The sequence below is a fragment of the Vigna unguiculata genome, chromosome 9 (assembly GCF_004118075.2).
Source record: "Vigna unguiculata cultivar IT97K-499-35 chromosome 9, ASM411807v1, whole genome shotgun sequence".
Lineage (NCBI taxonomy): Eukaryota > Viridiplantae > Streptophyta > Magnoliopsida > Fabales > Fabaceae > Vigna > Vigna unguiculata.
In genome coordinates, this window is record NC_040287.1 from 11986204 (window position 1) to 12010138 (window position 23935).

At 33.7% G+C, this 23935-nt stretch overlaps 2 protein-coding genes and 1 long non-coding RNA gene across 4 annotated transcripts; 1 reads left to right on the plus strand and 2 right to left on the minus strand.

The window, feature by feature from the left end:
- Window positions 1-2792: 2792 nt before the first annotated feature.
- On the plus strand, window positions 2793-4550 carry LOC114196033. The gene is made up of 3 exons (XR_003606610.1): window positions 2793-2926; window positions 3906-4091; window positions 4215-4550. It is a non-coding gene; the product is annotated as an uncharacterized LOC114196033 (long non-coding RNA).
- An 890-nt stretch (window positions 4551-5440) lies between these two features.
- LOC114163771 (glutaredoxin-like) lies at window positions 5441-7240 on the minus strand. Its single transcript, XM_028048081.1, has 4 exons — window positions 6767-7240; window positions 6257-6345; window positions 5898-5996; window positions 5441-5796 (listed from the first exon to the last, which is right to left on the minus strand). Exons 1-4 carry the CDS (start codon window positions 7033-7035, stop codon window positions 5711-5713), a joined length of 543 nt encoding a protein of 180 aa, XP_027903882.1. The 5' UTR covers window positions 7036-7240; the 3' UTR covers window positions 5441-5710.
- Window positions 7241-7448: 208 nt separating this feature from the next.
- LOC114163770 lies at window positions 7449-15478 on the minus strand. 2 transcript variants are annotated; one of them, XM_028048079.1, is made up of 13 exons: window positions 15061-15478; window positions 14143-14275; window positions 13496-13632; window positions 13165-13366; window positions 12373-12611; window positions 12161-12272; window positions 11884-12025; window positions 11240-11382; window positions 10887-11056; window positions 10483-10776; window positions 10324-10379; window positions 9311-9525; window positions 7449-8706 (listed from the first exon to the last, which is right to left on the minus strand). In XM_028048079.1, the coding sequence occupies exons 1-13, from the start codon at window positions 15268-15270 to the stop codon at window positions 7529-7531; spliced, it is 3231 nt and encodes a 1076-aa protein (XP_027903880.1). In that variant the 5' UTR covers window positions 15271-15478; the 3' UTR covers window positions 7449-7528. The 2 variants fall into 2 exon arrangements, with proteins under 2 accessions (XP_027903880.1, XP_027903881.1); XM_028048080.1 differs by lacking the exon at window positions 15061-15478 and having other exon boundaries at window positions 14147-14275.
- Window positions 15479-23935: the final 8457 nt, after the last annotated feature.

Consider the following 23935-nt stretch of genomic DNA (forward strand, 5'->3'; position numbering starts at 1 on the left):
GCCATTCTCCATAACCAATGAAATACTCAAAGCTGTAAACATTTCCACCAGAACCTATTTTCACCATTATCTCATCCTCCTTCAACACTCCATTTCAATCTGCAAACAAAACAAACAACCAAAACCAAGGAACCTCCATTCATCATCCTCGACCCACCGATACCATGAACCACCCTCATCCTCATCCTAATCTTTCACCTGCACAAAAACCAGAGAGGTCCCAAACCAACCCATCCCACACGGTCACCAACAAGCGTCATCACCTTTGCACACCCTCACAAATTCACACCATCCCTCTACAATAGCACCGAATGATCATCACTATCACACAGCTTTTCAACATCGCAATCCAATATCAAAGCAGAGAAAAAGAGAAGAGAGAAAAATCGCCGCCGGCGAGTCGAACTTCGGACGGACTGAGCAGCAGCGGCTTCAATCGCGGTTGGGGGCGCGACAGCGGGGCTCGCAGTGTGGATTCCAGACTTAGTGTGGTTCATGCGAGAAGAAGAATGAGAGACGTTTAGGATGCAGCGGAGGCCGGCGACGCTTCTGGTAGCGATTGGCGCTGCCGCCGGTGGCTCTAACGGACTGGGAAGCTTGCGAGGTCGAGACGTTGGAGCTGGAAGAAGTGGTCTGTCTCGCGCAAAATAAAATGAAGAGAAGAAACCGCGAGTTTCTCGTCTGCGCCGGTGGCGGTCTCGGTCAAGAGCATCGCAGTGGCGCCGGCAATGGCCTCTGGTTGAGCGGCGACGAGCTCCAGAGGTGCGGCTAGGCGGAGGTTCGATGGATGCGGCGGCTGCTCGGGAGAAGAGAGGATGGGTTGTCGTGGTGAACTGAAGAGAAGGGAGGCTTAAGTTAAAATTAGGGTTTTCAGTTTCTTATTTCAAATTATTGAATCAACCCGCTTTTGCTGCTCGCTGCACCTCCATTTTTATCCTTCGCACTCTTCCGTTACCACATGCACTCTTGTTTTTTTTCTCATACACCTCTATATCTATCTTTTTTTACTTCCTCGCTCACTTTCACAATTGCTAATCCCGCACCCCGCACACACTTTCTACTTTTATTTTGGATTGGTTTTATATTTTACTCGTTGCACCCATCTTTTAAAGCACATACCCCACCTGTTTACTTCGCGCACCCCTACATGTGATAGTTCTACACCTCATGTCTTTGTCTATTGTTTGGGCTTGTTGTTGTGTTTATTTTGTGCACCCCCATTATCACTCATGTACCCCATATTTTATTTTCTACTTTTATCCTTTTTAAGTAATTTCATCCTTTATTTATTTTTTATTTTTAAAAGAAACAAAATATTTGAAAATTATTAAAAATCACAAAAAAATAAAAAAATAAAAATCTAAAAAATGAAAAATATTCTCTTTCACTTTATTGTGTCTGTTCAGTCGTTCGCATCGCGTGACACTTATTTTAAAAAATACCAAAAATAATTTTCTTTCCTTTTTGGTGTCTGTCCGACTGCTCACGTCGTGTGACAAGTATTTTTCAAGTAATTCAAAAAATACAAAAAGTACAAAATTTTCAAAATACAAAATTTTCAAAATACAAAAATATCTAACATTTTCAAACAACAATGTCTTTTAAAGAACTACGTAACCCTGATTTCTCATCTTGAATGAGAATACGTAGGACTAAGGTCAATCCTTGTCGGGCCCAAAAAATTAAAAAAAATAATTTTTTTCTTTTTAGCATTTTTGTCTTATTATTTTTGGGGAAAATTAATATTTTGAAAATCACATCAACTTCGCATTTTTAATTAAAGGTATCGCCTTCGGGCGGGTGCGGTAGGGTGCTAACACCTTCCCTACGCGTAACCGACTTCCGGATTCAAAATCTGGTTTTTCGCAGACTTGTTTTATTTTTATGGTTTTTCATAGTTTTCCAGAATAACTATGGTGGCGACTCCGAATCTCTTTTTCAAACCCGTTTTCTTTTTTGGTTTGTCGTCCCTCGCGATTCCGGTTGCGACAAGCTTAATACTCAATTTTATAACTAAAATCATATTTTACTTTCCACTATGTTGAGTATACAGTTGAGAATTTACTTCTCTGTCAAACTAGTAACTAAAAATACCCAACTATTTTAGTTGATTTACTACCCACTATGAATTCCTTTAGATGATTTATTACCCACTATGAATCTATAATAAATTACTCCCTTAAACATTGATTCCTTTTTTAGGTGGTTGTGAAAACTTAATGTCATAATTAGAACTTGAAAATACTCACCAATGATGTAGTGCCAAAATTTGATTCACATGAAAAACTGTTGACCTCAGAAGACTTGACATAAATGTTGTCTTAAATAAGATTTTTCATTATGTTATGTAATTAGTAAATTATATTTGTTACATAATAGTCTTGGATATTGATTAATAACACCAAGCAACAATCATGTAGGTAGCGCTGTTATACAATAGTCCGAATTATATCTGTTATATAATAGTCTGAATCATAAATCATTATTTCTAGATTGTTTTCAACAGAAAAAAAGTGAAGGAGCCTAAGAATACTATTGTCTAATAGAAATGGACCATCACTTACATGTTGTTGATGCAATTTGGCAACCTCAGTTACTTTTTTAATAGCATCATCACCTTAAAACATAACCTGTATCATTTTAAAGTTAGCATCAAAATTTAGCACTTAAAATATGCATCATCCTTGTGCAAGCTCTAGAAGCATGTTGTCACAAATCCTGAATAAATGTGTTCTTGTATGCATGATCTTAATCAAGGAATCAACAACTATTGCAACTCCTGCAGGAAATGAAAATGCACAAAACTAAAAGTACTAGTTGTAGGAGCTAATAATCTGACTGGAGAAATCCCAACTTGGATTGGAAACCTTTTTTCTTTGTCTCGCATTAGCTTTGGATTAAACAGCTTCATTGCATACCACACGAGGTAGGTCTTTTATCAAGCTTGACATATCTTGTGCTATATGGGAATTACTTGTCTGGCTCAATTCTTTATTCAATCTATATAACAAATCTTCTTTATACTATTTCACTTTTAATCAAAATCATCTTCATGGGAACTTACCAGATGATTTTGGATTTACTCTTCCAAACATTCAAGTATTTCATGGTGTAGTCAACAATCTCACAATTTTTGTACCTGCATCATTGTTGAATGCATCAAAACTAGAGATTCTTGACTTATCCTTGAATGGTCTCACTAGAACACTGCCAAAGAACTTAGGGTCATGAACAAGCTAGCTAGACTAAGCTTTGAACAAAATAGAGTGGGAATTGGGAACTAGGAACTGGGAAGACAAATGATGATTGCTTTCTTGATTCTTTAGTTGATTTACAAGTGTGTAACTCATGAGTTCCTTGGATAGAATTAAATGTGTTCAGTTTAATCTTGAAAATACTAAGAGGGTATTTGTTCATGCTTTCATAAGTGATGAGACATTCTCTTTTTCTTTCTTTTGTTTATATTTACTATTTATTCATAGGCATGCCACTTAACACCTCCCGTTTTGCAATTTAAAAAACAGTGGGAGAATAAAAATTTTGCAGGATTTTGTTCTAGGGTGTAACAAGGTGTTCATAATATTCTATTAGACCATTGCAAGATTAATGCTTTTATATTTCCTTCATAGTTTGTTTTTTATTTATTTATTTACTTTTAATGTTAAGGTAATTGGTAAAGCACTAGTCTTAGATGAAATTATGTGTTGGTTGCTGTCAAGTTTTGGAATACTGTCGAAGAAATTTATCCTAATGCTTTGTTTGGGAAATTGTGTCTCAAATTATTCTTCTTGACTACTTTTATTTGAAAAGTCAAAAACTAATAGGATCAAGTGATTTCTAACTTGTAAATTTATGGATCTGTTTGTGACATTGTTTGACTCGGATGACTCATTCAACGATTCCAGCACAAGCAATGCCAACAACAACAGTGGAACCCACAACACACGACCAACACTCACAAAAGGCTTCGAGAGATTTACAACCTCAAACAAAAGACTCATTTGCAGAGGAATAAAAGCCTCAATGGGTGGAACTTTCAAACACCCACTGACAAACAAAAAACTCAAACCTCGTATCCTGGTCTATTCACGGTGTGTTATTACATTCTTACTTTGTAACCTCATTTTTATGTTTAACTCATGGTTATCACTGCAAAGGTCCCTCCTTTTTTACCAACTAGGTAGTTAATAAATGGTTTTGTTTACTTATGACAGAAATCAAATGAAGTATAGCAAAAAGGCACTACAAGAAGTTGGGAATACAAGGAGATTAAAAGTAGAGATGGGAAGGCAAAGCTGAAAACCAATGTATTTTTTGCTTCCTTTTGATAAAATGAGTGAAAGAGCTTGCGGTGAAAATGCGTGCCCGGTTTTAGTTGCGCTCAAAGCTCATTGGCTTCACTCCAACCATGGTATGCCAACAAGAGGCGCAATTCGAGAAACTCATCACACAAGGTTCATCAGAATGGAGAAAGCTATGTAACAGTGACTACTACTCCAAGCTCTTCCCAAATAAATATTTTGATCTTGAGTCGATCATCAAAGCCATTCTACGACCTTGAGATAAACATCTAAATTGTAAAATATTTTAAAAAAATGATTTTGGTGGCGGTTGTAATTGCCACTAAATATTATCATTTAAAAAAATTATGATTTTGCTGACGGTTATAACCGCCGTTAAATATTAAGTATTTTTTAAAATTAATTTAGAGACTGTTAAAATTGACGTTAAAAGTATTAGTGATGATTATTCCAGCAGTTATATTTAATTGACACTAAAATACTTTTGTGGCGCTAAATTGCTAAAAATCAAATTTTTAGTAGTGAGGGTTCCGTCTTGCGACAAATAAATGATAAAACACACTCATTTAAAGTGAATGTATCAATGTAAAAAAAAAAACTTACATTTAAAGGAGAGACTATTAAAAATCTAAGTTTGAATTTGAATCTCACATTGAAATAAAATAAAAAAAATTAAGTAACATATAAAAAATACGACCTATAAATCAAGATTTTAGATTAGAGATGTTGTTTGAAAAGGCTTTGTATACTTTATCTAAAAATAATTTTATGTATTCTTTATAAACTAGTGGCATTCATAAAATCTATAATATCCAATAGTATCTTTGAGTGTGAATTTATTGTTATCACTAATGTATATTATTGCGTGAATCAGTTACTAAATGGAGAAAAGGGTCTTCATTTATATGTTTGTTTTGCAAGTGGATTAGGAGTTATAGGTCAAATTCTACCCCTAGACGGAACCGAAGAAGAAGACATTGAATGTTATGCGAAACATTTATTCCAACAATAAAAATCATGTCAGATATCTGTAAGGTTTACATTATAATTTGTTTTATGTTTTATATTTTTCATACATCGTTATATATGAATTTGGGTGGCTTAAAACTCTCTATATAATAGTTTAGGACAATACCAACTGTGTTTGAACAAATTTCATTAACATGCAACCTCTCCAGTGACGGTTAAGCTCTATAACTAATCACTTAGAGAAATCACACACGTAATAATGTTTCAACTTTGATGATACATGCATGATATGATAAGATGGTCTTATTTCACATAATTTGAGCCATCACTTATTCTCGTGGAGCATGATATTGATACGAAGTAAAGCTAGAAATTTTAGTATATGCTTTCTCCATATTTCATCTTATTTTAGAAAATGTTTTGTTCCTAAACATAGTTGTTCACAGTTGAGCAGAGTTATTGGCAATTGCCCCAGCATCATTCAGAAGAGGAACCAGTTGTTTTGTTTTGTATTTCTCCAAAACAGCTGCAAGATACGAGGGAAAATTTTAGATGCAAATAAGGAAAATAAAGCAACAAAAACATTGCCACGTTCTTCTCAGAAGAAAGTCATGTGCAGGGCCTTACTATCACAACCACCAATGTGCTTTCCTCCAATAAACACGTTAGGCACAGTCCTAAGCCCTGTCCACTCGATTAAAGCTGAATGAATATCACCTCCATCACCTTCAATTACAAAAACCTTATATAAGACACACTAAAAAGTAATAATAAAGGCCCCGTATAATTTTTTATTACATATTCACAACATTATAATTCATAATACATGTGTATATAAAGGTTAACTTGTAAAAAGATTCTTAAAGCAAAGAATCAGTAAAGACAACAAACATGAAAACGAAATTGATCTAACAAGCCAAGAAAAGAAAATTGATATAATAGACCAAACATGAAATCACTGGAGAGAGTATTCACAGCACCCTTACTTTCTGTGTCCAATTCAACAACCTTGTAGGATGCTCCAAGCTGTTGGAACAGATCTTTGACCCGCTTGCAGTAACCACAGTATGTCTTACTGCCACCACAAAGATTACAGGATGGAATTACTGATATGAAAAAGAAAAAATGAAAGCTGTTTCATTCTAGTGTGCACCTAACTATTCCTAAGCTCACAACCAAAAACTAATTTGTTGAAAGGTATAGATTTTTGAAGGGAACTTTCAAGCTTTGTTCAACTCATTGGTAGTAACGAATCTTTCAGTCTCTCTTTGAGAAAATCCTCACAGTGACAACGTAATATGACAACCAAAATACTGTACACAAATAGCGAAACACTCGCATGTTATCATGTTCTTACTTTTAGAGCTGATTTAGACCTAAACCCAAATTCTAAAATCTGAATACATTTTAAACAAGTTATTAGGATTTCATGGATGAAACGAGTTACTTGCAAAATATAAAACAACGGGTAAGTTAGATCGGAAAAGAAAAGATACCTGAAGACAACAACAGGGGAAGAGGATACTATATCCTTAACCTTATTCAACGCTGCTTCCATCTGTTCTTTCGTTTTCGGTGAACTCAACAAAGACCCCATTTCTTTATCTGTATATTTATATGGTATGGTAATTGAAGAGGAGAAAAATATAGAAAAAGCTTGAAGCTTTGGCTCTGGACAAGTGTTGGAAGGAAACAGATCTAAGCCGAAAACAGAGCACAGGTGTTGAATTTTGCTGCTTCTTGGTGGCACGGAGTTTGAGAGCATAAGAACAAAACTTGAAACTGTAATTTGGCTGGAGAGAAAAATGAAGATTAAAATTGACGTTTGGAAAATTAGGGTTCAGTTCAACTATGCATATGGGTAATTTTGGTTTCTTGGTGGAAATAGATCTATAGTGCGAGGAGAATATAATGACATCAGAAGAATAAAGGATGATCACAGTTCGAGGAGAATAAAGGTTTTACATTTTACTATGTTGTTTCGATTTTTAAGGTGAGAATTTATTCATCTCCATTCTTCTGTTTAGTAATATGAATTTTTTACTCTCTTTGTTGCCTTTGACTTTTCTCTTTCTCCCCTCTTTGTTGTTATATGCAAAAAACAACCTCATAACATGCAAAAAACGATTAACACACAGAATTGTGCACCATCTTACACCATAAACAAGTTGACAGGAATGGGAGGCAAATCCATGTAGATTTATTACAGTGAGATACAAATTGTTCTAAACTCAGATACAAATCTAACTATTTCTGTATCATTTGGAAGAAAAAATGTCTTCCAAATCTTTGTACAACGAACTTGATTTTGACTTGAACTCGGAAGATGAGCTCCCACTCCTTTTGGTCCCCCACAACCCACTCCATGCAGTAGTGCCACTAGTAGAAGGATCATTGACACTTCTTTCCCTACCAAAGCTAGACTTTGTAAATTCCCTTATCTGTTTCAACCATGCTCCATCAGGTGTACCTGAGCTTCTGCTACTTGAAAATCTTGACCTGTCACCACCTGAAGCAGTGTCTCTAGATTCTTCATTATTCCCATTCCCATTTTGTGGTAACCTCTTTACCAAATCTTTGATGCACTTTTGAGGGATGAAATACAAAAGAAACCCAACCAGGGCATTTTTTAAACCTGTCAAGAGTGATTTTTCTTCAGGGTCCAGCATCTTTGTTTGCACATATAAAGCATACCATTCATTCATGATCTGAGCACAATACTCCACTAGGAACAGCACAAGCATGAAAATTCCAGTCTTAGTCTCAGCTCTCACAGAAAACTCCTTCTTTAGAAGGACAAAACAAGTAGCAAATAGAGCAACTTCACAGGTGAGTGAGATAATCTCCACCAGCTGAACCCTTTTCTTTATAAAAGGTTTCTTTAGCAGCATGAAGAACAGCTGAAAAGAAGTCATAGACAACATAATAATCAAAGGGGTCTTAGAAGACTGAGTTGGAACAAAGCGACCTGCCAAAATTCCCAGTGAGACACGCCTTATGGATTCAAGAAACACATAGTATATCCTAAGAATCCCAAATAACTTTTGGATGAAAGGTGCTTCTGCATCTTCTGTTTCATCATCAGAGGCAATGATGCGATCTCTTTGACTTGGAGTGTTGCCGGTGCCACCAGAAATCTGTGAAAGCATGTACTTTGGAGGGCCTCTCAGGTCTTCAAACAGTGGGCCAAAGATGGTTAGATAAACAGATCTAGGTTGTTCTTTCCATGTCCATTGGCCTCTTTTGCCTGGCCCCAGAGTGACTCTCTCAAGCTCTTGGTACCAGTGAAATGTCAAACCTTCTTGATGAACTTCCTTATATTGAAGCAACCTTCCAAATGTGATTCCAATGGAGAGGAACAAGAATAAAGCCAGAAGCACAATGCACACAAAAATGAACAGTATAGTGCCAACAGCAACTCCAGAAGGAGAGCCCCCTATAGCCATAATGCAAAAGAGAAAAATTAAGCCTAGTAATTGTGTGAGAGAAGTTTTGGACTTCTGCATAAATGGCCTTGCAATGAAGACTGAAATCATATTAGTGAAATGATCTTATTGCTGTTATCTATTTCTAATTTCTCTATTATCTTTCTCATAACTTTCAATAAAACAAAATGAGCACATGGCCAAGAGCTATTATTTAGACCAGGTGAGATAATGATTGGAACATCCGTGTTCAACTCCTGAGAGGGAAGGAAAACAGGAACCATAAACTCTTCAGCTATCAGTTTAGATTTTTTCAAAACAAAGAAATGAATCTTCCTTTGCATATCGAAAACAACAAAATACTGTGTTTTTTGGTCAAGAATCCTGTAATTTTCCCAGTTTTGCCTCACACATTTCACCACTAATTAGAAAACCCACCAATTCATACTTCACAAAGCACTCTATAATGGGATTGACCTCACTGATGGTTTGAATCAACTAGTATGCATTTCGTATGTCTAATATCTTTTATCTGTCATTGCTTTATTTTTTGCTTTACTTATTGATCACAGAAAATGGTTAGGTGACAAATAATAACATCATGATTATGGTTACCTTGAATTAGGACAGCAGAGGACTTGCAAATATTAGGTAGTGCAAGAAATATAAGAAATATCTCAAATCTTGGGAATGTGAGTGCTCCATGTATTGTATGCTTCTCAGAATTTCTCTTCCCAAATTTCAGGACAATGAGGAGAAAAGCATGCAGAACCATTAAACCACCACAGATCACAGCTAACCAAAACATGCTTCTATAAAATTCTGTCCATCTATTAGAAAAAAGAAAAAAATCTTATAATTGATTATAATAAGTAATAATATATTGTTGAAGCACTTGAAGTTTGAAAAATTGACAAATAAATAAGTTATAATCTGAAAACAGAGTATGCTTCTTGATTTATCTCATGGAATGCCTTTTCTTACTGTTATAAATGCAGGAAAAGAATGTATCAAGTACAAACCGATTCAAAGCATTACGTTCACTGTTTATTTCATAAAATTTGACTTGTAATATGTGAGATTTGATCTTAAAACTAATGAACATTGAGACAAGTTCTCTAACAAATACAGTCACACTCCAAAACTTGAGATAGACGATGTTGGACTTCTAACATCGAATGAATAAAGGGATACTGAATGCACCGTTTTTTTTCCTCAAATTTGTATTTCATTCTGCTTTCAAATTTTTGTAAGGTCTAATTTACTCTAATTAAGTATACTCTTAGTCCATTTTTGAAGCAGTGCTTCATTTCCAAACCTTTTCTGACATCTCTGGTTGAAATCTGGTATATCATGTGTTGACCATTAGAATGCAATATACCATGTTGGCAAATTTCCAGTTATCGTTGTAGTAAAGTATTGGTGGTCTAGTTTTCATATCCTAACAGAAATGCTAGCAATAAATAGAAATACATTTTTTTTTTTCAAAACAATATTAGTTTGAGCTAACAAAAAGTGAGTTGAGTGTTTGTGCTAGTATCCCTTGTATGCTAATGATGACCTTTTCTGTATAGAAATGAAAAAACTAATTTCCTAAGATATATAATGTATTGAAACATATAACTTACCCAGAGGAATGTTGTGAATCCAAAACATATTCAGCTTCTGGTTTCAAATTTTCACTCTGCAAGTGTGCACTATGAATTAAGAATTGACGGTTTTTCGTTAACATAGATAAGAAATTAAATTTCTCTGCACTATTGATAGACATCTGAACTTATTCTAACCTCAAAATATTGCTGGTACTCTGAAGAAGTAAGTGGTGATCCATACACTGAAGCAGCGAAATTCAGACTCTTAACTAACTTGTTTGGGATTATTTCTGGAGCCTTGTTGTTGGCCTTAGAGGTTCCAAAGGGATTAGAGCTAACCATGAATAGGTTCATGGGTTCGGATTCCCATGGAACAGTAAAATAGGGTATGGTCCATTGTAAATGTCTGGCAAATTCATAAAACTCAACTGGCAACTTAACTGCTAACCATCTAGATAGTGCAAACACCTGAATATGGCTCAAAATTCTCTGCATGATTAACAAAGTGAGCCTATCAATGTGGTTTTCTCTCCATAATCACTATAAAAATATAAGAACTTTCTCTAATTTACAGAAACTTTTCAAGTTAAGTGTCTCACGAGAAGATTCCTTGCTGGATCGAATACCGAGAAAGACGATGATCTTGTAAATGTACCAACAGATTGAAGGCTTGCAGATGAGATAGTGAGAAAACCCGCAGCAATTGATGTCAGCACAAATGAAGCAGTTGCAAATGCAGAAACCACTGAGGAAATGAGAGGCATAGAGTCTGCATGATTGTGAAACCATAAATATGTTAACGACAACTATGATGAAATAGGTGCAAAGAAAAAACAATATTGTGATATACAAGAATATGAATGCTCACAAGATGAAACAAATATAATATCAGCTCTAATAGCAACACTATCACCAAAAAAAAAATTAATAAGCAAAATTAAAAATATCTTACAGTGCCTCACTTGTAGAAAATTGGAAGCTAGATTTTTGTTCCCGGCAACATCTCTTGTTACATTCTCAGGCACACTAACAAAGACTAAACCATCATCTGCTAGTAACTCAACCATGTATATGTCCCGTCTTATTTCGTGGAAACTAGACAGAAAACAAAAGTTTTAAAAGAAAAGATGTCTGTCAGTAGACATTTGCCTTTCTCACAATGAATATGGAAAGAGAGATATATATTTACAAGCATACATGGACTTATTAGTGTGTTTTCATGCTATACAATATCTAAGAAACAGGTTAAATATGTTTTTAGTCCCTAAATTTTAGCATTAAATTACAATTCGTTCTTGTTTCAAACTTTGATACAGTTTAGTTCCCAAACTTTAAAAATAAAATAAATATAGTTTTTGACGTGTATGTCAAATACGTTTGAGTTGTTTACATTGTTTCGATAAGTTCCAGCTCAAATGTCAGTCTGAAACACCATTTAACAAGCCCAAAAAAAGACTATATCCATTTATTTTTTAAGTTTTTGGAGCAAAATGTATCAAAGTTTGGAACAAGAATGAATTTCAATTTTACGTCCAAGTTTAAAGACTAAAATCATATTTAACCCATTAAGAAAATGAACATCGACTAAATACTTACCTCTTTAGTAAACCCCCTGAAATTGATACGCAAGAAGAGTTGAAGCCAAAAACAGGCTTCAAAAATTTAATTAATATTTGGAGATTGTGTTCTCTTGTCCTCATGCTATATGTACTCAACATCACAGCAGGCCTCGTAGTATCTGAATTCCATATATGGCTATGTTATCAAAGAGCATTGGAATATCAAGACAAAAAGGTGTGTGAAAACAATATATGTTAATATTACTATATAAATCTAAATCCTGTTTTCTTAGTGGTTGGTGGATAGCATGTACCATAAAGGAAAGTAACTGGTGCAATTGGAGAAACTTGAGTCCCTTGTCTGGTTATTATAGACTCTGAATTGAAGTTAATTGATATTATAGCAGTAGAGGATATATTAGTAACCTGAATTAATGGCCAAAAGAAAGTGTAAGCAGAGGAAAAACACTTAGAATAAGCATAAGATATAGACAGTTAAACCTTATCATATCAATGAATTACTGACCCTGAATCCAAATCTTCTATCTCCAAGGCTTTTTGAATTATTTAGATGAAGTGAACCCTGGCTAATGTTGATAGAGTTCAAAATTTCTGTAGAAGAATTCAGAACTGGTGCTGAGAAGTACAAATATATCTTTAGCCTGTCAAAGTCATTAGTTGCCTGTACTGTTCTCGTTTCACTGTTAAGTTGAAGCAGTTCTTCTGGTACACGAGTCCTGATGTTGACAAAAACTTTTCTCCTGTCTGTGATCATGGTTGCCATAGAGGAAATCAAGTTCTGAACATTAAAAACTAACCAAATTTGTTCTATAGTATTGTTTACTTATATTTAGAATGCATAAAAATCTTCGAAGCTCCTAGCCTCTACAATACTGATACACAATAACATAATTTTCAGTTCTATTAGATTAAAATTCAAGCACCTGTAGAAAAAGACAGCACACTATCTTTGAGGCCACAAGCACCAAAATACATGAACTTTTATCCATAAAGTAATCAAACAAATGACACAATGCGCATTGCTGAGGATATATACTATGGTATGACACAGGAGCGACTTAAGGGTCTGGAAGGCCTAAAACAAATTTAAGAAAGAAGGATTTTTTTTGAGGTCTTTTTCTCTTAGAGGTCTCAAACAATTAGTACTAAAATAGTTTTTTTGAGGTATTTTTTCTGTGCCTAAACTAATTAGTAGTATTTTGTTTTAAGCCTTTTTTTCTTGGAGACTTAATGCAATGGCTTTACCTGCTTGGACCTTGAGTCGGCCCTGCTATGACATAATAAAAGATTCACTTACCAAAATGTATATAAACACTAGAATTTGGCATTCTCATAAAGTTGTTGCCAGCAAGGTCAGTGCAGAAGTTCCTATCCATTACAAGGATTGCCCGGCCATATTGAACTGTAGATGACAGACTAACGAGTAGAGAATATGTGAGATTTGGCTGTAAAACTCTAAAGGAAGATGGTATGACCTGGCCAGCACCATAGACAAGAAGCTGTACAGAAATAACAAAGCAATATGTTAAAGACTGAGACAGTATTATAAGTGATCTTCAATAGATACATAGTAAAATAGACAACTTAACTTCAGAAATATAAGCAACCTTGGTTAGCCACCTACTTACATTGCATGCATTTACAGACTTGCATCCAAAACCTCCTCCACCTATACAGGGTTCTGTAAAAGATATGTTTACCGACACATTTAAGGAACTTGTAAAAGATGTTGAGGCAGTAACATATGCCGTTGGGGGAGTTGTATCTGAAAGAAAATAATGCAGCCATATATTAAAACCATATTTTCAAATAAGCTCAGGTTAGACATCAATGTCACTACATGAAACATGAGAGACTACGTCATATTTATGATAAAATTACATCGCATATAGGCAAAAAATACCTATTATGTTAATTAGTCAAGCAGAAAGTTCAAGCAATATTTATACTTTCCCTCCTTTCCATGATTCTGTAAACTTGTTTTTCCATGTTACTAAGATGCAAGCAAAAGGTAGTTAAGCATTGAGATAATGAGATGCATTAACTATCCTACTCAAAATGGGAAAAGAGATTTTGCTAGTCATATTTGTGGCATAAACTGTTAAGCTTGAAACATTAATGTTCTCCTATTTTATGCTACCTTATTTAGTGAAAATACTCTGGACTTAGGTTCTTTCATTAACCACACATAATCAGCAACTAAAAGGGGTAAAATCCCAGAAGTGAAAGTGAACAACTAATAACAAGCATAAGGAATTAAGTATGGTTTCTTAACCAACAGTCCAGTTATAGGTGGCACAGCCAAGTCCTTCATGTCTGGTGCAAACTTCAAAAGTATGATTTCCATCCCTCAAACTTCTGTATGAAACTTTTCCATTTTTACATACTGATGTGATCTCATCATCCAGCTGCAACATGGTATTTTAGAACAATCAGAATATATAAAACAAAATTAACACCATGAACCAGCATTTTAGTTCTAGCGCTGCATAAAAACACAACAGAGTAGTTTACTACGACATGATAATCTGTCATGTGAATCTAACCCCTTTAACCTTACAATTATTGTACGATGTGGTACCTCACATGTTTTTGTTACCGTTCAATATTCACGTCACAAATAGTTAAAAAACTGTGCTACATGTGAAGATTGGTCAAAACCATAGACATGTGATGATGTGTCAGTTGAAGATCATGCAATAATTGCTCCCTAAAAGGATTTAAGAAATTTAATGCACACGTAAGCTGTACTATGTTTCCCATGTCATCCCCCAGAAAAAGAAAGCTCTCGAATCAGAAAATTGATAAATTTGGTGATTTAATTTCTTCTTCGATCTGTATCTCATGTATAAAAACATACCCACTTTCTTTGTCATATTAATAAAGAACTACACTAAGTAATATAATCAACATTTCACAACAACAAAATGATTGAGTTGCTGGTTAAATCAGGGGATGTTTGGTTGCAAGTCAAAAAGACGTATAATTGATTTCTCAACGTAAAATATATGTTTGTTTGATTTTAAAATTAAAAGATTCACGTCCAGACAGAAGTAAATAATATCAGCTTCTGCGTCTGCTAAATCGATTCCATCAAAATCGAATTTTTTCAACGCAGGTCCAAACATACGCTTAAGCTGTTCTTAGAAGTAAAGGACTTGCCAAATTAGCACACACAAACACACAAACAAACCTTGCATCTGAGGGTGCAGTTTGAGCAATGGCCCCCACTAGAAGAGTTAAGAACTTGGAAAGCAAATGTTGCTGACTTAGAGTGAGAGAATGCATGAGGGACCTTCAAGAACTTCACATAAACATCAGAGGCACCACCTTTGGTAATGGAACAGAGCAATGGTAAAAGGCAAGAGAGTACGGAAAGAAATGAGAGTCTAAGCAGACCCATCTTAGAACAGAGTAGGAGTAGATGCCACCTAAGTGTGAAAGTGTGACATTTTCATGTTTGTCTGGTGAAAATGTTTGAAGAGAGTGAAGAAGAGCTTGGCATGCAAAAGGGTGCACAGAGATAGAGAAAGAGAGATAAGAGGAAGGTGTTGTGCACTAAGAAAGTGGCTTCAACCATGGCCATTGAAATCATTGATGATGATAATTGCATTAAGGATAAGCGAACATGAGCTTGTGCAGTACAACACTCGATGAATTTCGTGGTCTTTGTCGTTGCTGTGATAGAGACCCACGTTGTGACAGTAAAGGGTAATTATGAATTATGGTATCACTATTGAAAGACACAGAAAAGTGAAAAAAATAAAGGTACATAAGAGTACTTTTACTCAATGTTCCATCATGTTATTGTTTTTACTAAGGAAAAATAATTATTGATACTCATGTAAGAGTAAAATAGTCATAAGAAAAATAAATTTTTATATTTGAAAAAAAAAATAACGGAAATGTAGTGAAGAACAGTCTCAAATGGATGTTAAAAGGATCTGAATGTCAAAATACTATTGTTGTTCTATTAAATACCATTTTGAATTAGTGAACAGAAAAAGAAAATGTTGGTCAATTTTGTGATGGCCCTTGATGTGATGCAAGAAATGAAGACAAAATGCGAGTGGTGACCAGATCTTTCTCTATTTTTCACATAGTGACAACATGGTTTGGGTGAGATAATAAACTGTGTGCTGATCTCAACCTTATAAACGTTATCTCTCATTACATTTTAAATCTTATCATAAAGTTCTGCACTCTCATGACAAATACCCACTGCTATAACAGAATCAATGCATCAAATACTGAGAGCTACAAAACAAGAAAATGGGGTTAAAGAAAGAAAACGAAAACAAAGAATTACACACAACAGAAAGCTGCAACTCACATAATAAAACACTCCATTCCACAGTTTGTCTTTAGACCAGAAACCAGATCATATTTAACTGATTTGAAAAACATTCATCTGTTAACTAAAAAAAACTTCATAAAATACATGTACATTAATATATATATATATATATATATATATATATATATATATATATATATATATATATATATATAACAGGAGTGGAAAATTGATTTGAATAATTTTTGTTGAAATGAAAAATCATACTTTTAAGTTTGAATGTTCAATTTAACTTCTTTTTTTTTATGATAGAAAAGAGTAATATTTAAAGATTATACAGGTGTTAAATATTTTTCCAATTATTACTATTATAATTTAGTTATTTAAAGTAATTTATAAAGTTTATATATTCATTTTTACAATGGCATACTATGTTATTATTTACAAAATTATATGATATTAAAATATTAATTTAATTCTACAATTAAACTCATAGCCTTGAAATTACTGTTTTCACCAATTTAATTACTTATCTAGTTTTAAAAGCATCGATTCATTCTAAATATTTGGAGTGTGTCACAATACTTTATTTTCATATCCCTGTGAGTTTCTATAACCCAAAAATAAATCCTATTATGTATAGGATCTTTAATAATTATTTTAAAAAAATAAGTTGTTTATACTTGAATTCAATATTCAAAACTATTTTTATAAAATTATCTAAATTAAAAAAATATATTAAAAATACTCTTGTAGTAAAATAATTTAAATGGATCTAAAAAATCAGTATCATAATTTTGTATATCATTTATCAAGATTGATCAGTGAGACGATTGTAGATAAATTCATGACCATGTAATAAGATAAGGTTTTGAAGTTGACGAATATCTATACTCCACGACATCTAATTCATTAATTAATTATTTAGTCGTATGAACATTATTATTAGCTAATAATCAGTTCTTATTCTTCAATTTCTACATTGACTTCTTATGAGTACTTTTAAGAAATGAACTTAAGGCCATTAATTTCTTTATGCTTTTCTGCCCTAAATTAAAAGGGACTGCCTCTTGTGAGTTGGGCCTAGGGCAGGCCTATAGGGAGCCAAACACCCTAATCTGACCTAACTCCACTCTTCTATCTCATTTTCCAGAAAACAGCAGATCTTTACCCCTTTCTTGAGCAGCCGCGAGCCTCTGCTAGGGTTTTGCTCACTGTTACGTTGAGCTAGGAGGATCCATTGTTCCAATTCTTTAAGCTATACTCGGAGCTGTTGTGCTCGCTAAATCTGGGTTGGGAGTCTTGTACTAGCTTATTCCAGGTAAGGGAAGCTAGGGCTTGATTGTTTTTAAGTTCTAGATCCCTGTTTGGTTGATTTTATGTACTGGATGGTTGATGTGTGTTATTGGTTGTGTGAAAATGCGTGGATTGTACTGCTATAATGTTGTGGATCTGTTTCTGTGCGAGAGAGAGTGGTGAGCTCTGCTGAACTCGCCCAGGCGAGCGAGTTGGTCACTCAAAACGAAAGCTCTTGCTTAAGTGAAGAGCTCTCGCCTGAGCAAGAACAACAACAGCTCACTCCCCTCTCTGTTTCGAGGGCTCGCCTAAGCGAAGGCCACTCGTCTGAGCGAGAGTAGTCTCGCCTGAGCGAGCTGGGCTAGCTTGAGCGAGACCTCGACGTGCTCTCTATTTGCAGTCTCGCTCAGGCGAAAGGAGGTAGCTTGAGCGAGGGGTTCCTCTCGCCTGAGCGAGAGCTCTTTAGCTTGAGCGAGATTGGCAGAATTGAGTGCATATGCGTGTGTTACATGATTAGTTGATGGATGTTTTGGAATAGCTCAAGTTATGATGTTATATATATACTCCATATGTTATATTAGGGCAAAAAGTTGACGTGTTTGGCATGAGATTGGTATGATATATGCTTGGATAGTTGGTCGTTCTCATCAATATTGGCATGAGATTGATATGCATGGAAATGATATGATTGGTTGATGAAACATATACAGGGTATGAGTAGGACGTAATCTCATGACCCTTGTAGCAGGGGCTCGTGGTGGTGCCTCGTCATATGGACATAATTCCATGGGCTCTCCTAGGGGGAGTCCACGGTGGTGCCTCAACTATTGGACCTAATTCCATGAACCTCGAAGTAAGAGTTCATGGTTGTGCCTCAAGATCAGGACGTAATTCCACGAGGGAAACGTGGTGGTGCCTCAAGGCCAGGACGTAACGTGGTGGTGCCTCGTGTAAGGGTGTAATTTCGCGAAGGCCTCGTGGTGATGCCTCACTACTATGACTTAATTCCACTGTCTTGTGGTGGTGCCTCATTATGCGTATCCGGATAGTCTAGTCTTGAAGTTTTGAATGGTTTGGAATATCCTATGTGGTCTCCCGTCATTTATGCTTGACTATGTGATTGAATGTTGAGTGTTATGAAGTAAGAACCTTGTGCACTAGCTTACCCTTTTGCTTGCTTGCATGTTGTGTGTGGTTTCCTCTATTGCTTGATCATCAATTTTATTGATGTGAGCAGATGTGAGAACCACTGGCAATGGTAATGATAATAGGGATGCTGCAGCTTGATGGATTGGACGGGTAGTGGGTCCACTATGGGACCCATCGCTGAAGGATTTTATTGGTTATGATTCTCTTGTCCGTACAATACCTAGTATAATTAATTTTTACTAGTGTATTTTGTTTTAGGCCGTGTGGAGCCTCTTTTATGTAAAATGGGTATGTTTGGCGTACTGTGTATCTTCATACTCCAAACTCCGTAGTTTCTGAATATTCATATATGTGATGTTTTATTAATTTGAGGTTATCAGTTTTTGGATGTTACAACCTACATTTTTTACATTATTTAAATTTAATTTTATGAGTTAAGATATATTTGTTTTAGTGTTTAAAAAGCTCTCGATTGTTTAATGGATAAAATTAGAAGTAATTAATCAGTCGAATATTGTCATATTTCATTTTTAATATAATAAAATAAATTATATTTTTAATACAACAATTTTAATTTTTCGTAAGTTTCGTTTCAACTCGGTTAATAATTAATATAATTCAGTATAAATTTGATCTTTAATATTTATTAGTATGCTTATTGGAAAAATAAATTAAAAGGCAATTAACGTTGAAGGAATCACAAATTTTTTTAAATTTATACAATAACTAACAAATGATATAAAAGATTTTCCTTAAAATTAATGACATATTAATATTAATTTTCTTTCTAATAAACATACATGACAATTGAACTTATATTCAATTATCTCAACCATTACCAAAGTTCAAACAAAATTAACGAAATAAAATTTGTATAATAAAATTATAAATTTTTTCTTATTCTACTAAAAATAAAATATGTCGTTGAATTTAACCAACTATTTCTTCTTTTTCAAAGACAAACTTTTTAAGTGTGAACATAATATACCCATGTTTGCAAGTTTTGTTTTAAATTAATCCAACTCGGTCAATAATAAATAAAGTTTTATTAAAAATATATTTTAACAATTTAAAATAAATAATATAAGATAAATAATATTTCAAATAAAGTCAACCATAATCTTTATTAACAGTAATACTAAATTTGAAGGATTTGTGTCAAATAGGATAAGTATTATATCAAATTGTTCGGCGTGTTGATAAAATATACATATATAAATTTCTTAGTTTACCCTTCATATGTATCTTATGGCTATAAAATATTTATCATTTTACCACTTGATACTACACAATTTATTTATATAACATTCATTATAAGGAAATATTATATTTTTGATGAAATTTTGTCATTGAAAAAAAAAATATTGGTAAAATTAGGAATGACAAATTGGGACACGTCGCGGGACCGATCTGTAAGCATGCACAAACAACGTGAGGCAGATTGAGATTTTAGGTCCGCCAGCTCACATAGGTCTGGCCTGCAACTCATGTAGATCAAGGATGAGATGGGCGAGCCAGCCTGCAAATCGAATAAAAAAGAAAAATCTTACATTTGTGTACGGTTACTAATGTTACAAATTCGTTATAAAAAGTGGTTTTTTTTTTCAGTAGTGTTACAATTTATAAATATGAAAATAATAAATATATAATAGTAATATTAAAATGGCAACTTGTTTTTAAAGTTTGTGTGTATATAACATAAGAATCCATTCATTGACAAAGTTTTGTACTTGAGAGAGTAATTTAAGGAATTGTTAAATCTTACTTATCAACAAACTTTTTCACAAAAATAATTATGTTATTGGTACCAACTTTCGCCATCTTCAAATAGACATCTTGATGACAAATGAGGGGAAGGATGGTTTTGATATTCAGTTCGGGGAAGGATATTGACGTTACACTCAAGAAAGGTGAGAAGGTGAGTAATGAGACATTAGGTATGATCTCAAAGGTTACCCTAATAAGATCAAATTTGGGGTTTGAATAATGCAAAACTCCATAAAACTCTCACAAAGAGAAAACTTAATTTTCTAACAAATTCATGTGTATCAAAATATTACAAAGTGCATCCTTAAATAAGTCTAATTAGGTAAGATCCTACATATTTCACATTAATTCTCAATAACTAATATTTACTACCCATTAATAATGCATTTAATCTCCATTATATGAACCATTATTTTCTATATTTAATTAAAAGTTCAAAAGACTTCTTAGGATCATATCATCCCCTCCTTCTTCATGTACATTGTCCTCAAGTGTTATCAATACACTTCTTCCAAGAAAAACACGATGATATCAAAGATTTGACTTTTATTGCTTTTCCATTTTCCATTTCAGAACTAGAATAGAATCCTTGCAAAAACAATTGATTGATTGAAACTTGATTTGATGCCAAATGATGCATTGTTGTTGAGACATCTCATAAAATACTCTTCCCTGCGTTGTTGATAGATAAGATGACCATAAAATTTGCATAGTCATAAAAGATATTATCTTTATTATCATTTTTTTTCTTCCTTTTCATTGGTCACTTTTTTCTCACTCATTTCTTCTTGTCCCTTTTCTTCTATATTTCTTTTTTCTTGAATCTCTTTTTCTAACTCTTTATTTTCTTTTTCTCTAATCTCATCGTCTTTATTTTCTTTTTCTCTCAATACATCCTCTTTATTTTCTATTTCTCTCAACTCATCCTCTTTATTTTCTTTTTCATTCAACACCTCATCTTTTATCTCTTTTTCACTCAACACCTCAACTTTTATTTATTTTTCTTCACTAATTTTCTTCCACCTCTCTTTCCTTCATCATAGTATGAGCATGTCTTTTTTAATATTCATCAAACATGTTCTCTTTATCTTTAAACCTTAGCTCTCTTTTTTCTCTCCTTTTTCTCTCCTCAAAATTCTCTTTCAATTTCCTTTCCATTTGTGAAACAAACTCATCAACAAATAATTTGTGATAGTCATTCAATTTGTGATAGTCATTGAGTTGAGAGGCACTTTTACCACCAGTACATGCCACAAGTCTAAAAAATTACAAATAATATATATATATATATATATATATATATATAGATATATATATATAGATATATATATATATATATATATATATCTATATATCTATATATATATATATATATATATAAACTCATTGAATATCAATAGTCGAAGTTTTGATACCAAATGATGAGGATTATTCTTAGCCTCAATGAATTTTGGACCTAACTAAGGTTTGGAAGTCACTTATAATATCAATAATGATATATGAAGAAATATGAGATTTAGAGAATGATATTATCAAGGATTGATCCTAGCACTTGAAGAATTGAGAAATATAAATTCTAACCTGTAGAATAGATAATAGAAGAAAAAGACATAAAAATAGGTGCCACAAACAATGAGGTTTGATAAGCCTTGAAGATCGCCACAAGAAATACAAATTCTTGATAAGATCAAAATGGTTTAGGGAAGGACCATAGCAGATAATTTCTATCACTTCAAATAAAACTAAAACATTCTCCTATTCCCTTCTTTCACAAAATTATTTATACCTTTTTTTACAAAATAAAAACAAAACAACATAAATAAGTTTTTGGGTTTTTTATTCAAAGTCTAACAATTGGGCCTTCTATTTTCATTCCAAAAAAATAATACATGTGAGTAACACCTTCACATGTTGGGCCTCATCATGTAATTACACCTCCATTAGATTACCCACCATATTTTGCAAAGTTTGTTAAGCCAATTTCTTGCTCTTGTCATAGGCCCTCTTAAGCCTTGCATTGGGTCTTTGGCTTCCCTTTGATCTTGACTATGGACTTCATGATTGTTAAGAATTTCAACATTGTCAATGATGTCCACATCATCCCCCATTTCTTGAAAAGGATTTGTCTTCAAATCTAATAAATCATCACCTATATCAAAATAAGAGAGATCAACCACATTAAAAGTATTACTTACACATTATCATTTATCTTGGCCAATACTTGAAAAGAACCCTCCCCTCTTAGCATAAGCTTAGACTTCTTTTGTGTTGGGAATCACTCTTTTTAGAAATGCACCCATATTTTGCTTGAGCTTAGACCCAATTCAATTGTAACTTTTTTTCCCTTGGTTGGCATATTTTGCATACCTTTCCATTTTCTTCTCAATTTTGGGCCTAGGCTTTCTCATGCAACTTCTTGACATATTCTGCTTTATCTAGTCCAGACTTATCCTTATATTGAGAATTGTTAGGTAATGGTAACAAATCCAAAGGAGTTAAAGGATTAAAACCATGAACAATTTCAAATGGTTACAATTGAGTAGTACTGTCTATAACCCTGTTGTAAGCAAATTCAACATGTAGTAAACACTCTTCCCATGTTCTAAGATTTTTATTAATTTTAGATCTAAGAAGAGTAGAAAGGATTTTTTTAACCACCTTAGTTTGTCCATATGCCTAAGTGTGACAAGTTGTTGAAAACAACAACTTAGTTCCAATCTTACCTCACAAAGTCCTCCAGAATTGACTAAGAAATTTAAAATCTTTGTCACGTACAATACTTTTAGGAAAGTCATTCAATCTTACCACTTATTTGAGAAATAAGTCAGCAACATGACATGTATCATCTACTTTGTTGCAAGGTATAAAAAGAACCATCTTAGAAAATCTATCAACCACCAGAAAAAATGAATCTTTTCCTCCCTTAGATCGAGGAAATCCTAAAACTGAGTCCATACAAAATCGATCCAAGGATGTTCAGGAACATATAGTGGACTATACAAACAATGTGGCATGACTTTAGATTTAGCTTTCTCATAAACAATAACTTATCACAAAATCTATGCACATCATGTTTCATATGAAGCCAATAAAAATGATCAGGCACGATCATATGTCTTGAGCACCCCAAAATGACCCATCAATCCCCCTTCATATGCCTTTTTAACAAGAATTCTTCTAATTGAACCCTTAAGAATGCAAAGTCTCTTGTCCTTAATCAAATATCCATCATGTTTAAAATATACCTTCGATGGAGTACGAGGACACATATGATAGATATGAGAGAAATCGTCATCATGTTTATAAAATTCATTAATGCACTCAATGCCAAGGAATTTATTTTCAAGAGTAGATAGTAAAACATACCTGTGTGATAAAGCATCAGCAACGACATTGGACTTACCCTCGTATGCTTGATGACACATGGAAATTGTTCAAGGAACTCCACCCACTTGACATGTCTCTTGTTCAATTTACCTTGTCCTTTCAAACACTTTGAAGATTCATTATCACTATGAATGACAAGTTCTTTAGGTAAAAGGTAATGTTGTCATGTTTG